Source organism: Schistocerca gregaria, chromosome 8 (assembly GCF_023897955.1).
Source record: "Schistocerca gregaria isolate iqSchGreg1 chromosome 8, iqSchGreg1.2, whole genome shotgun sequence".
Taxonomy (NCBI): Eukaryota; Metazoa; Arthropoda; class Insecta; order Orthoptera; family Acrididae; genus Schistocerca; species Schistocerca gregaria.
Window position 1 is genome coordinate 420645549 of NC_064927.1, and position 12829 is coordinate 420658377.

At 41.8% G+C, this 12829-nt stretch overlaps 1 protein-coding gene across 1 annotated transcript in view; it reads left to right on the plus strand.

Annotated features, from left to right (window-relative positions):
* Positions 1 to 1145: 1145 nt before the first annotated feature.
* The window catches only part of LOC126284268 (myogenesis-regulating glycosidase-like), a 33321-nt gene continuing 21637 nt past the window's right edge, over positions 1146 to 12829 (plus strand). The window contains exons 1-2 of the mRNA XM_049983083.1: positions 1146 to 1191; positions 2227 to 2370. Coding sequence (XP_049839040.1) covers positions 1164 to 1191; positions 2227 to 2370 — 172 coding nt within the window. The 5' untranslated portion in view covers positions 1146 to 1163. The remainder of the gene's footprint in view (positions 1192 to 2226; positions 2371 to 12829) is intronic.

Consider the following 12829-nt stretch of genomic DNA (forward strand, 5'->3'; position numbering starts at 1 on the left):
TGCTCTGTATCAAAATCTTTCATTTGCTAACTATGCCTATCAGTAGTTAGTGCCTTCAGTAGTTACAATCTTTTATTTACTTGGCAGTATTGGCGCCCGCTGTATTGCAGTAGTTCGAATAACGAAGATTTTTGTGAGGTAAGTGATTCATGAAAGGTATAGGTTATTGTTAGTCAGGGCCATTCTCTTGTAGGGATTGCTGAAAGTCAGATTGCGTTGTGCTAAAAATATTGTGTGTCAGTTTAGTGATGATCAGAATAAGTAAAGAGAGAAATGTCTGAGTACGTTCAGTTTTGCTCATCTGTTTGAAAATCTAATAACGCAAGAGGTTTATCAGCACAGTCATTTATAATTTTTCAAAGGGGACGTTTCAACTTATGAATTCCGAGAAGACTTGGAAACTGTTTTGAATGGCAAAGATTATCCTACGCCGTATTGGGCTCGTTAATGTGTTGCATTTCGGGTGTTGTCATTTTTTTTCAACCCCCTGTAATTTCTACTGACGTGATATTAAATGTAATATGCCTTGCTGTGGTAGGCAGACTGTCGTATGTTCGTGTTTAAGCTGTCAAACGCATGATAGCAGCATTTCTTGGTTGCACTGAAACGTGACTCTGTCATTTGGTTGGAAATACTTTCTGTAGCGGTCTACCTCAATGCGATGCCTGAATGGAAATTGGAAGTGGCAGAAATTTGAGCAGAAATTTAAATGCGAATCTGAAATACATAACACGTTCGAGGTCTTAATGTTCACAGATATTGTTTTAAAGTTATGATAACTGCAGAACATCTCTATCACTTTTACTTTCCATTAGCTTGAGATTTAATCTCATACAGACAAGATATTTATCTGCACATTTCATCAGAGTATGATTTTATCGCGATTAAGGTAAATTCACGAGTTATTTATCTCCTGACCTTCTTATAACATACGCAACAAATCGATCGCTGCAAAATTAGTAATTAACGGCTGCATTCACGTTAGTGCAGGAATGAAATATCACAAGATCCGAATGATAAGATATCGGTACACAGCCCACATCGTCGTTATCTTACAATTATAATTACACCGATCGTCTCTAAAGAATCCGCAAGTCCAGATAAGTTTCCACTATATATACGCCTCCTGCCGCGTCTATGCAGCAGACGTTTTCCTATATTTGATGAGAGGGATAACTAAAATGGCTGCAGGTGAGCTGTTTAGATTTCTTCATCATTCCCGAACTTTTTGCTTCTTGGAATTAGTTAATGTTCCAAAGAAAGTCTGATGGATTTAGTTCGTGAAGTTTGTATGGGGGAAAGCTTTTGTTATTTGATACCATTGATATACGATACCATTGATACCATTGACATACGATGCCGGAAAATGTTAACATGAAAATGCAAATTCTAGGTATAGGAGAATGGAATTTCTTGAAGTAGAGAGTAAAACGTGGAGACATTAGCTGGAGATAACTAGCTCGTTTGGATAGGTGTTTGTAAGAAACAACCCTGGCATTTACCCTCTGGCAGGCGGTTAATTGTGAATTGCGGAGTAATCATGTAGATGTAGATGAAGTGACTGAAGTATCATCGGGAAACCTGAATTTAAGTTTCTATCCTTTTTCTGCTGAATACAATTTTTCAAAAGTGTACCCCTATACACTTCGGTATTGTGTGGCACCGTTCGACGCTGTCACACTCCCAAAGACAGATGAAAATTCTTTCAGTTCCTGCCAAAGATATCTTTTTTGGTCATCATTGTGTATGGTATCTATCTACACCGTTCAGGCTGACTATAGCACGATTTAATATAGCGACTGAGTAAATAGTTTTCTATATCTCGGTGATTTCTGATTTACGGTCGCAATTAGCAGGGCCGGTTTGAGACATAAGTGGCGGAAGCCGCCTCTTGGAGCGTAAAGCAGAGAGGAGCGCCAGAGCGCCCCCCCCCCCCCCCCCCCCCAGTTCCGAGATTTGTATGCGGTGGGTATCACATCTAGTATAGAAAACTGTCGCGGGTCAAAGCCAACGAGTGAAAAACAGGGTAGGAGAGTCGCCAAATGAAGGGCAGCTTGTGTGGTGAAATGTACTCGAAACCGCCCTGAGAATTAGCTTACAACGCCCTACCAGTCCTACGCTACTCTCAACGGAAACTGCGTGACATGTATTGCTAAAAGGGAGCCTTGTAACAGTCAGCTCACTGGAGCGATGGTGAGTTACAGCTGGAGCACTTCTCTGTCACAGGTGTATGTTCCCGGCAGCTGCTGCTGCTGTTGCTACTGGGTGTCCTGGCCATGTCACCAGCAAGATCAGCACCAACGTCAGCAGGTGGTCTCACCACTCGCTACGACGAGGACAGCGGCCGCATCCAGCTGTTAACCAAACGAGGTGAGTGTGTGAGCAGTGCTACAGCACTATGTCTTCATTGTGGCTGTTGTCAACTGAGCGACTTACTGGACGATATACCTGGCCAGTTCCCCTATACCACATTCTCTTTTGATTTCATTCCCTCTGTTCCTGAAACGAGTGCTCGAAAACAATGGTCTGACGTATTTTTATCGTCGTCGCCATCTTCTAAAGGCTATGCCTCGTCATTGTAACCATATTTGTCTCCCCCTCATGAGCGTTTCAGTTCAGCGTACTCACAGAGTTTATGTCCATCCATCACAGAATCCAGATCGATTCTGCCCCAGTCTTCAACTTCTTTGTTCCCTAAAGTCTTTATTTTCAGTATGCCGATCAAGAGTTCGTTGCGCCGTACCGTGTGGCCTACGAATTTTATTTTGCTATTTTCTGCAGTTGTGATTAGTTCCCAGTTTCTTTTACTTCCTTGAGAACACAATTGCTTGACTTTTCTTCCAGCTTCTTTTTTAGAAACATTTGTCAAAGTATTGGATAATGTACACATTTTGAAATTTGTAAACAGTTCTTGGTGGCTCATTTACAAAAGGGGAATAATGTTTCGATCCTCTTTCTGTGTAGAATTATGTCAATTAGGCCAGTGCTGTAGCCGACTGTATAGTGTGTGTGTGTGTGTGTGTGTGTGTGTGTGTGTGTGTGTGTGTGCGTGTGTGTGGGCGGGTGGCTGGGTCGCAAAACTCAACTCTACCCATCAGCAGTAAAAGTAAAGCCACGAACTTTTAAGCTATGCATTAAGTACGAATCTTGAACCGCAGAGTATTCTGCGGAAACGGACTGTGACATTTAGAAGAATAAACACAGAAACACACACGCTTACGTAACCTAGGCTCAACGAAAATGTATGTTTCATAGCTTCTGTTCAAACATTAAACTATAAATGATTCATCAAGAAACTGGCCAAGCACTAAATAACGTGTTTGCTTTCGGCCTGTAGCCCCCAGCAGTGCAGATGAAGATGTCACACCAGACATGTAATCATTGATTCTAAACGTGATGGAATAACTGAACTATTGAGATCAGCACACAAGTTTTGAATACTATTTGCAACTAACATCTCAGTAAAGTCCCAGACCACTCTTTGGCACAGTGAGAAACTAGTCCTCGTCCGAGACAGCCTTCGTCGAGTTACCTTCCTGCACCTGAAAACTAATTTCGTGCAAACAGAGATTACTTATTCCTAATGTTTTGCAATTGCAGACTTAATTTTAGTGAGCAGCCTCTGAAACATCGGAATACTGACTCGACCGTAGTTGGGTTCAACAACTTTTAGCAATACGACAGCACGGCAGCGTGTTGCTGAGCCACCTATATATAACAAAGAAATGACTTGGCTTGGAGGGAAATAATTCAGGAAGAATCTCATTACTATACAGTTTTGTTGTTACCCGAAGAATGCATTTGATTTACAAGACCGTGTGTGAATCTCATAAAGCGTAATCGGAAGAATATGTTCTGAATACGTAACTTTGAACAAAGTAATGGCTCTTTCACAACCATGAGAGATTGCTAAGTTTAGAATTACAGAAGCTACGAAGCTTATAGGAAATTCCGAAACAGAACCAAGCAAAGCGTGAGGAATGCCAAAATCAGACATGCCCGCTCTGTCGTATGCGGCATATCAAAACTGCTGCACAGTGGAAAAAGTTGCGCAGTTTCGGTATAGGGAAGCGAAGATATGACGCTGTTTATCAAGCGTCTGCAGAAGAATTAAACGATTTCTTCTCAACAGCTGTGAACTGCCACGCAGCGACAAATTACCAGCCCCAAGATATCAATCTCTCGAGAGCCAAGTTTTTCCTAAAACATGTCACTACCGGCACAGTACACAAGGCAATTATGAGAATCTCTTCCGAGGCAGTAGGAAATGATGGAGTGAGCATTGGCATGATTAAGAACGTCGTAGACACTATTATTCCAGTTATCACAGACATCTTCAACCTGTCTCTTGTCAGTAGTACGTATCCTACTGAGTGGAAGCAAAGTTTAATTCAACCTATACCAAAGACTGATCACCCTAAGTCGCCAGGTGACTACAGGCCGATCAGCATACTACCTGCAATATCTAAAGCCCTAGAATACATCGTCCATTAACAGCTGACGGATTACCTCAAAACTCATAACATCCATGACGAATATCAGTCAAGCTTTCGGAAGCACCATTGTACAGCAAATGCATTAATCAAAGTAACTGATGACATTAAACATGCTATGTACAGACGTGAAGCTACTATCCTACCACTGCTTGACTTTAGCAAGGCTTTTGACACAGTTGACTTCGATATATTACTACTTAAAATGAAACAGCTGAATTTCTCAAACAGCGCAATACACTGGTTCGACAGCCACCGCAAAAACAGAAGTCAACAAGTCATTTGTGGGTCGGAAAAGTCATCATGGAAAAACGTGCTCTCTGGAGTTCCTCAAGGCTCCGTCCTTGGTCCATTACTCTTCTCACTTTACATTAATGATATTTCTTCAGTGACTCACTCCTGTAACTACCATCTATATGCCGACGACATCCAACTGTACATAAGTGCAAGCCCCAAGAACATTGCTGACGCAGTAGCGAGTATGAACGCAGATCTTTGCTCTGTTTCTCGATGGGCACAGAACCTAGGTTTGAAACTAAACCCCAAGAAATCCCAGGTCATACTTATATCTCATACAAAGTTAATCAGCCGGTACTTTCGTGAAACAGTCCCTCAAATACTCCTCAATGGTACCCAACTACCATACCAAAAAACCGTAAAAGACCTTGGAATAATCTTGGATGAACACCTAAACTGGGAAGAACAAACAGTCACAGCTTGCCGGAAATCGCTCTCCTCCCTACATGCAATTCAAAAATTTAGAAAAATATTTCCAACCCATGTTACACAAAAATTAGTCCAAACACTAGTCTTGCCTAATCTTTACTACTGTGATGTAGTTCAACACGGCACAAATAGTGAAAATTCTAGATGCCTCGAGCTAGTGATGAATGCTTGCGTTAGATACGTGTGCAATATTCGGTTGTATGATCATATCAGTCCTTCATACTCCCAGCTAGGTTGGATACGCCCACATAAGGCACGCGATCTCCACACGATGTGCTTACTTCATCGATTTCTTAGCCACTGGTGCCCTCAGTACTTATCTTCTCATATTAAACACCTATCATCATTCCACAATCGCAATACCAGATCGGATACGTCTAGCATCTTGGCTGTACCTTTACATAACACAAAATCTTTCTCTGTGTCATTCTCCATCTCAGCCATACGACTATGGAACGGGCTCCCCTGTGATCTGCGTCTTATCCAGAACCACTCAACATTCAAGAGGGAACTCAAAACTTACATATTAGGGACGGTATAGCCACCATTGTTGTGCTCCTCTCATCTCTTTCTTTCTCCTCTCCATCACAACTTCGAATTTTACCATTCTATTTCTCTTCCTCTAACCTATCTACCTCTTATATATCTTTCACCCCATTCTATCGTCTTATGTCTCTGCTCGATGAGAATAACTCACAAGCTGCAAGAACATAACGAGAAAATTCCCAACCAACAATAGGACTGACATTCACAAAAGAAAAGTACGTTTACTTTCATAATAATAGTCATTATTATTATTATTATTATTATTATTATTCTTGATTGTTATAATTATTTTTTGACTGTTATAATTATCATTGTACTACTGTTATAATCTCTATTTTTTTCCTTTAACATCAATACTGTATAATACGTTATATGTCAATGTTATGTAGAAACTGTAACTCGTTCAATCTGAGTATGCCTGGTTAGGTGTAAGAGAGGGCCTGAAGGCCCTAATCTTGCCAGGTAAAATAAATGCATAAATAAAAATAAATAAAACCACTGACTGAGAAAATAATATTTGTTCCCACAATTATCTCCCATTCAATCAGAAATGAGTAACCTCTGAGGTTCCATTTCGCCAAGCGGAAGAATATTGCAGCAAGCTTGAGCGTGGAGTAATAGCAAATTCATCTGCGCAAAAATTTAGAATGCAGTCCCTAAGAAACCTAACCAGTCGCTAAAGATTCACCAATCGATATGATCTCAACCGGATTCTTTATCACTGAAGAAATTTCGAAATATCTCGCACCAACCAAACAAAGCCAGACCTCCTTCTAACCCAAAAGGAACTAACTCTACAAAAAATGACACCATAATAGCAAATGCGCATTCAAACAAGGAACAAATCGTGAGTTCCAAACCGCGAAAGCTTCCTATTGGCTGACAGAGTAACCGACCTTCCAAAGATGCGAAAATGCTTCTTGACGAAATGTCATCGCAGCAAACCTGAGTTGGGGCTACGTTCATGGAGTTCGAAATTTCTGTTTCGAAAGTTTCTGCCAACAGTGTCATCCAAAGAGATGCATCAAATGTTCTTGATCAATAAACATAAGAAAAAATAAACATAAGAATGAAATATAAGAACATTGTAGCCCTTGGAAATACCATACATACATGCATAATATATGTATGACACTTATTGTGAAACCCAATTGTAATTTTACGATAATAATATAACGTCCTTGTATCCCCTAAACTGACAAGAAACATTCGCGTAAAAACTTTCTTCGGGTATGAGCAGATAAATGGAAATAAAATAAAATAAAAAGAAAGGAAAAACAAGCAATAGTGAGACACGGCAACGCTATTCTCTGTGCCGGCATTTCGTCTGAGATTATACTGCGCTAGGCGGCATATAGACGGTGACAGTTATTGAATTATATGAAAAAAAACATAAATTAGTTACAAACTACGGCATGCAAACACTTTATTAAACATGTAAACGTCACTATAAATATTCGGATTTAGGCTATGTTATGTTCGATATGCCTGCCATCATTGACGATGATGTGCGCGAGCTAACATCCCACAGATGTTCGGGCTCACATGTAGTTCCTTTTCGTCGAAACGTCTTGGTTCGAACTCGTCTAGGGGGTGAACCGCACGTGTCGCATTACTCACCCTAAATTAGACACTTGTGACCCTTTGGTTAAATTGCCTGGCTGACGGCAAGTTTGCGAAATACGAAGTTAATATAACATACAGTAACAGTAATAATAATATCGGGAACTAAATTAACGACCCATAAATGATGTAGGCCGCACAGTTGCGATTTGGTTAGAATAATGTTTATTCAGAAAGCAAACTAATAGCGAAAGTGGTCGTATTTAGAGTTACTGATACACTCGAGCGCATATCCATTTGCCACAGTTCGATCATTCAACATCTCATCGCGAAAACTTAAAAAAGAGTTCACACCAGGCGCGCTGCTGCTCACCGCTCAGTGCGTGCGTCCCGCGATACCACACAAAACGAAATTTTCGAAGTCCTAGCTGCCTAAAGACCGACCGTCCGCTTTCGCGTCTGCGTCCGAACTGTCCTCTTTGGTGTCTCGAGCAGAACTGTACCCTTTGGTGTCTAGACCAGAACTGCCCTCTTCCCGTCTCCGACCGCGTTTCCCGCGCGCCGAACATCTTCGCTCAACTGACTAGCGCAGTTCCCTTTCCTGAAGCGGTCAATCTGCCTGGCTACAGCTTATTCTACATTACTTTACATTTCATCATATTTAAATAATCAAATCTTAACGACTTTCACGTTCTAAATAACGTATCAGTAATATTCATTACATAATAAACGTTAAATTCTCTTACACAAAACCAATACAATTTCCTTCTTATCTTTCTATGTCACGTGCAGTGGCCTTGCACCAATGTGCTTTCTGATAAATAAATAAAGAACAAAGGTAACTATTTTGCACGAAACTTTACAACAAATATTCTATTACCTAATGATTCAAAAAGTGTGATATGTCATCGTTCAATGTGTTTTGCATGGAGAAAATGATGATCTGATCCTTAACTGAAAATAGTGATACTTAAAATTTGCTATATCTTTTAAACAAATAAAGTTAAAGAGTTTATATTTACAATATTTGTCATTTTAATGATATGATATGATATGAAATGATATGATATGATATGAAATATCGATCGTTAACATCGACCAAAGCGTTCAGATTTTTAGCATTCGATTCTTTGTGACAAAACTTGTTAATTTCACTGTGACAGTAAATCCTAAACTATTATAGATATGATCAATATTCATGTTTTATTGGGATCACCATGAAAATTTATGGAGGCTGTGGCTTGATTCCCTGAATTACTACAGAATTAAGTAGTTTCCATAAATGTTACCCTCTATGGCCGATCTTTGATCCACCACATTTAACACTGCTACGTCTCCTTCACTACTAAAGCCTTCTATTAGGTTTCCCTATGACGTACCTTCTCGTCTGTCTCACTTGCACAGTACAGTGCCTAGGTCTCAATAGACAATAGACGTCTGTGGATTTATCCATCCCGTGGTGAATCTGCGCCCTTTGTGGCATCCAGTCCTGGACGACAGGGTTCGTTTTACAGTTCCTGAAGGCTGACTCTTTCGGCCATATAGTTAAATGACAGTGACATGCTCGTTAACTCACATGTAGCGCAGACGAATAGCGAAATTCTGCCTTACCCGCTGGAGTGTCAGAACATCGTTGCTGTAGACGACATCCTGAATGGCTGTCTTCAGCTCAGCAATGGTTTTGGGGTTATTGCTGTATACCTAATCTATAATAAGGCCCCACAAAAAGGAGTCGAATGTGTTCAGATCCGGAGAAAATGGCGGTCAATCGAGGCCTTTGCCAGTGGCCTCTGGGTGTCCCAGACCCAGAATGCGGTCCCCAGAATGCTCTCCCGGGACATGAAACCCTCTTCTGATTCGATGAGGTCGATCTCCGTCCTGCATGAACCACCTCTCGTCGAAATCAGGGTCACTCTGGATGATGGGTCTGAAATCATCTTCCAAAACACTCACGTATTGTTCGGTAGTTACTGTGCCATCAAACAATATCGCACTGATTATTCCGTGACAGTCAGCCGTTGAGGGTGAAGAGACTTCTCGATCACGAAATGTGGGTTCTCCGTCCCCCAAATGCGAGAATTTTGCTCTTTGACGAATCCATACAAATGAAAGTCAGCATGTGCATACGCATCACATACTAATTCCCAACATGCCCGACGGCCAAACGCGCAGTTTGAACGTCCTAACGCTTTGACGATTTTCTTTCATATAGTTGAATAATTTTCAGTCTGTAGTTAGGTCAAAAACTTTGATCGCTGTTTTCGCACAGCCTGCCGATTATCTAGGGATAAGACGAGGCACGTGTTCGCTTATTTTGACTCCTCTTCCACTGAGCGAAGTTTCTGGGAAATAGGACATAGGGGTTATTGCAATTGCCTTGTTCTCGTCGCGAGTGCAGCAGAAAAACTGAAAGTGCAGCTAAAGATGATTTATGAAAAGTAAGAATATAGTTGCTTAAAAGGAATTTGCCAAACAAACAAGCAACTTTCACGATATGTTTTATGGTCGGTATTTCTGTTTGAAAGGCTTATCTGAACAGGTTAATTTGATGCACCATCTAATAGAAAATCAAACGTTACTCACTTTGACGCTACTAGGGGAGTGTAGGAGCTACTTATTAGTGGCTGATGTCTTTATACGCTGGATAGCCAAAGAAACTGTTACACCTGCTTAATATCCTGTAGGGCCCCGCACCACGGCGTGGCAGGGACTCGACCAACGCTGGAGATAACTGACACCACGTATCCTGCAGGGCGTAAATCCGTAAGAGTACGAGGGGTGGAGATCTCTTCTGGACGGCACGTTGCATGAGTCGTATCTAGACGTGTCAGGAATCCCATAGCACTCCTACTGCACACGTCCCACACCATTACCGAGCCTCCACGAGCTTGATCAGTCCCCTGCTGACATGCAGCGCCTATGGACTCATGAGCTTGTCTTCGTACACGTACGCGTCCATCCGCTCGATACAATTTGAAATGAGAGACGTCCGATAAGGCAACATGTTTCCAGTCATCAACAGTCCAATGACCGTGTTGACGGGCCCAGGCGAGGCGTAAAGCTTTGTGTCGTGCGGTCATCAAGGATACACGAGTGAGCCTGCGGCTTCGAAAGCCAGTACCAATGACGTTTCGTTGAATGGTTCGCGCGCTGCCACTTGTTAATGACCCAGCATTGAAATCTGGAGCAGTTTGCCGAAGGGTTGCTCTTCTGTCACGTTGAACGCTTCTCTTCAGTCGTCGTTGGTCCGGTACTTGCTGCAGGATCTTCTTCCGGCCGCAGCGAAGTCGGAGATTTGATGTTTTACCGGACTCCTGATATTCACGGTACACTCGTGAAATCGTAACACGGGAAAATCGCCACTTCACCGCCACCCCGGAACTGCTGTATGCCATCGCTCGTGTGCCGACTGTAAAACGACGTTCGAACTCACATAAATCTTGATAAGCCCCCATTGTAGCATCTCGCAACTGTGCTAGACACATGTTACCTTATATTGGCGTTGCCGACCGCAGCGCCGGATCCTGCCTGTTTACATATATCTGTGTTTAGCTACACATGGTTCAAATGGCTCTGACACTATGGGATTGAAACGTCCCCTTAGATAAATTAATGAATTACTGTGCTGATTAAACCTCTTACATTATTTGCTTTTCAAACAGCTGAGCAAAACTGAACGTACTCTGACATTATTCTCTTCACTTAATCTGATCAACGCTAAACTGACACAATATTTTTAGCGCAATGCATTCTGACTTTTAATAATCACTACAAAAGAATGGCCCTTACATAACCTATACCTATCACGAATCACTTACCTCAAAAAATCTTCGTTACTCAAACTACTGCAATACAGCGAGCGCCAATACTGACAGCTAAATAAAAGATTCTAACTACTGAAGTCACTAACTACTGATAAAAATGGTTAGAAAATGAAAGATTTTGATAAAGAACAAACAATGTATTTACCTTAATATTGTTCAAAAGTCGTAATATATATAAGTTCATGACATCCAGTCTTACAAATTTACTGTCTCTGATGGACACACGTCCAGATCATCCGCTCTCAAAAGTCCGCCATCTCTCTCCCCACATCCACCACAGCTGGCGGCTCACCTCCAACTGCGCAACGCTATGCGCTGTTAACAGCCAACTACCCAACACTACAATAGCGAATATTACAACAATGCTAACCAGCCACAGACTGCACACAGCACAGCCAGTGATTTTCATACAGAGCGCTACGTGGCGTTACCTAAACAGCCTACTTACATATACATATCTTTGTGTTTGGATACACGTGGTTCAAATGGCTCTGAGCACTATGGGATTTAACTACTGAGGTCATCAGTCCCCTAGAACTTAGAACTACTTAAATGTAACTAACCTAAGGACATCACTCACATCCATGACCGAGGCAGGATTCGATCCTGCGACCGTAGCGGTCGCACGGTTCCAGACTGTAGCGCCTAGAACCGCTCGGCCACCCCGGCGGGTGGATAGCCATGTCTATACTTGTTAGTTTGGCGCTTCAGTGCATAAATGCTAATTGAACACCGTTTCGTTGTTTTTTGCATAGCGTAGTTTCGGTGTAGTGCTGTACAGGTGAACGTACAGTGTGTTAACTGTCTGGCAGAGTTGTGAGGGGAGTGTGTGGAGAGGAGGAAGCAAGCATTGGCTGGTGAGGGGTGAGGAGCCGTTGGGGGAGGGGGGGGGGGACAAGGCACGCCTACCAATTGCAGTGCTGGCACTACAAATTGCGCGTCATGCTTACACGAAAGCAGATGAAAGGCTTGGAACTAAAACTCGCTTTAAATGTTGCTCGTAAACGAAACTAAAATCGTCATGTACATTAAAATTTATATATATAAAAATCAATGTATGTATGTTTGTCTACAATGCGCTCCGCCATGTAGTGACACCAACGACAATCTCTTCACGTAAGTCACCCTTCCTCTGCCAACATTTATTAAACGTTAAGTTATTATCGATCCACGATTCATCGAGATAAAATATTTCTCTGCCTGCTTCCCTGAAGATCTTCATGTCAACAGTGAAACGAGATCGCCAGTGCACGATGTCTGGACGTGCTAACAACACATTCCTCTTGTTTTCCACCTCACGCCGTATGAATCCCATAGACAAAAGTACTTTTCTCAGCGAGGCAATACTCCACTTACAGCCTCTTTTGTCGTGCAAAACTGGAAGCAGTGTTCGCAGGCTCGGCACAATCTTCCCCACTGAATAAAATTCCGCTATCGTGTCGCGAATGACACGCTGGTTGAAATCATCGATCATTACTTCGATTTCTCCACTTCTTTTCCTAAGTTAAAAGAGAGAGAAAGATTTATAAGAAAATGCTTTCTGCACTGCATGTATTTTTTTTTTTGAATTTTGAAATGTACTATAATATGATCGTGTTTCGAAATAATACAGTAACCAGTGGTGTTTCCATACAAAGCAATACAGTAGCAAGGAAAAATGAAATATAAGATAATTCG